The sequence below is a fragment of the Helianthus annuus genome, chromosome 8 (assembly GCF_002127325.2).
Source record: "Helianthus annuus cultivar XRQ/B chromosome 8, HanXRQr2.0-SUNRISE, whole genome shotgun sequence".
In the NCBI taxonomy this organism is placed as follows: domain Eukaryota; kingdom Viridiplantae; phylum Streptophyta; class Magnoliopsida; order Asterales; family Asteraceae; genus Helianthus; species Helianthus annuus.
The window spans coordinates 81,368,333-81,370,637 of record NC_035440.2 but is presented as its reverse complement, the minus strand read 5'-3'; the positions used below and the strand labels follow the sequence as shown (position 1 = coordinate 81,370,637).

The following is a 2,305-nucleotide window of genomic DNA, read 5'->3' as shown; positions in this document are numbered from 1 at the left end:
GTTCTTAAAAATGTAATTTTTTTTTGTATTATTTAATATATAAAATTAAATTTACTCAACTCATACAATACACGGGGTTCTTAAAGATATAATTTTTTTATTATTTAATATATAAAATTATATTTATTCAACACATGTAATAAACGGGATTTTTAAAGATATATTGTTTTATTATTTGATATATAAAATTACATTTATTCAACCCGTGTAATAAACGAGGTTTTTAAATATATATATTTTTTATTATTTGACATATAAAATTATATTTATTCAATCAGTGTATTATACGGGATTCTAACTTAGGTTTGTAAAAGAATGATAAGCTTTTAGCGGTATTTTTATAATGATTTTTTTTCCCCATACCACAAAGTTGCAATAGGGGTTTACTCTAAAACTTTTATAATTGCCAAATTACGAAAAAATTAAATAAAAATATATTTGATATCCGTTTCGATTGATGGGAGATCAGAGATGCAATCCACGCTTCACAACAAATCTGAACAACACCACCCATCCATTCTCACGCCACGTCACCGATCCGCGTAACAACCCAATCATCCAATTAAAACCCATTCACGTCTACTTTATAACCGGATCCCTTAACCTCTTTCAATCACACACAGTCAATCAATCAATCCCCCCAAATTACAAACCCTACAATTTCAATTTCCCTCAAAAAACCTAATGGCGCCAAAGGCAGAGAAGAAGCCCGCCGAGAAGAAGCCAGCGGAAGAGAAAGCACCGGCGGAGAAGAAGCCAAAGGCCGGAAAGAAACTGCCGAAAGAAGCCGGATCTGCAGCCGCTGATAAGAAGAAGAAGAGAACGAAGAAGAGCGTGGAGACTTACAAGATCTACATCTTCAAGGTGTTGAAGCAGGTGCATCCTGACATCGGAATCTCCAGCAAAGCCATGGGAATCATGAACAGTTTCATCAACGACATCTTCGAGAAACTCGCTCAGGAGAGTTCCAGACTCGCACGTTACAACAAGAAGCCCACCATCACGTCTCGGGAGATCCAGACTGCTGTGCGGCTTGTTCTTCCTGGTGAATTGGCCAAACACGCTGTTTCTGAAGGCACAAAGGCGGTTACGAAATTTACAAGCTCTTAGGGTTTCAAAATGTTAGGTGTTTTATGACTCATAGTTTTAATCTAGATTTGTTTGAATCTGTTTGTCCAATGCAAAGTTAATGAAATATGTTTGTTCGAATTTTGTTTTACCAGTGATATATAATTTGTTTCTGTTCTTCACAATTTGTTCAATTGGTTTGGCTGTTCTTGATCTCAAGTTTACAGAGCGGATTAATGTTGAAGCCAGCTGTAAATCAGTTGTTAATTTCGAACATTATTTATTTTTTCCATCAGATGTACACTGTGTTTATTAATTTGATTAAATGAGTAGGCGTCTGGTCGGTGCCATGTGTTAGGATAAATCCGGGTTGTCAAGTTAGCCACAACGGATAGTCTAATCTGTTTGTTCTCTATTCATTATTTTCTTATCGGTCATTGCCGCCCAATCTGCAATCTCCTGCTTGCCGTTGTAAGTTGTTACAACTCCGATTTCAGTTTTTATTATACTACTTCTATGTTAATATTGTGCATTTAGTTAACAATTTTGAGATTTGATAGTTTGTGTTTGTGGTCTGGTAACACTTAACAGGTGGTAGTATCAGTTTCGGTTATGATTCTCCAGAAGCTAAATTTGAACCAGAAGTTAACCGGCACTAAACTCAGATCCGAGGAATTTATCTTCGAAGGTAATAATATTCCATGTTTTTTTTAATTACTCGCTTGAACGAATCATTTTCTTTCGTTTTGACTGTCAGCTTCATTTTTAAGAATTTTGATTTTATTGCTTTACAATGTAGAATTTTTAACATAGGTTGCCATCTTCCTAATGTTAATTTGATACATGACACTTAAATACTAACAATTCAATGATATATCAGTGATATATCGCAGAATATTGTTACCGATATTCTAACCAATATTTGACACTGATATTTTACATTGGGACCGATAACTGATATATCACCGATATTAACTGCACAGATCTCAGGTATATTTTGTTGCATATAACACAGAAGAAACTTATGCGAGCTCAAAGTAAACTATCTTTTACTTATGGCGCATGATATTACCCTTGACAAGGACTTCAGGCTCGTTTTCATGGTTCGTTAAGTATTTTTGATATCCAATGCGCTGATAATTTATGATATTTCTTTGTAACGTATAGCCTTACTTACTTCTCTATCACTAACTTTAGAAATTAGGTTGTGTTACTTTGAAGAGCATTTTACCTGCAA

The 2,305-nt window shown here is 34.6% G+C and overlaps 1 protein-coding gene across 1 annotated transcript; it reads left to right on the top strand.

The window, feature by feature from the left end:
- The first annotated feature begins 609 nt into the window (after positions 1–609).
- On the top strand, positions 610–1,219 carry LOC110873182 (histone H2B). Its single transcript, XM_022122110.2, has one exon. It carries the CDS (start codon positions 685–687, stop codon positions 1,108–1,110), a length of 426 nt encoding a protein of 141 aa, XP_021977802.1. The 5' UTR covers positions 610–684; the 3' UTR covers positions 1,111–1,219.
- Positions 1,220–2,305: the final 1,086 nt, after the last annotated feature.

Bases quoted from the DNA above. Each gene is read 5' to 3' on its own strand.
- LOC110873182 (XM_022122110.2), top strand. From the start codon at position 685: ATGGCGCCAAAGGCAGAGAAGAAGCCCGCCGAGAAGAAGCCAGCGGAA.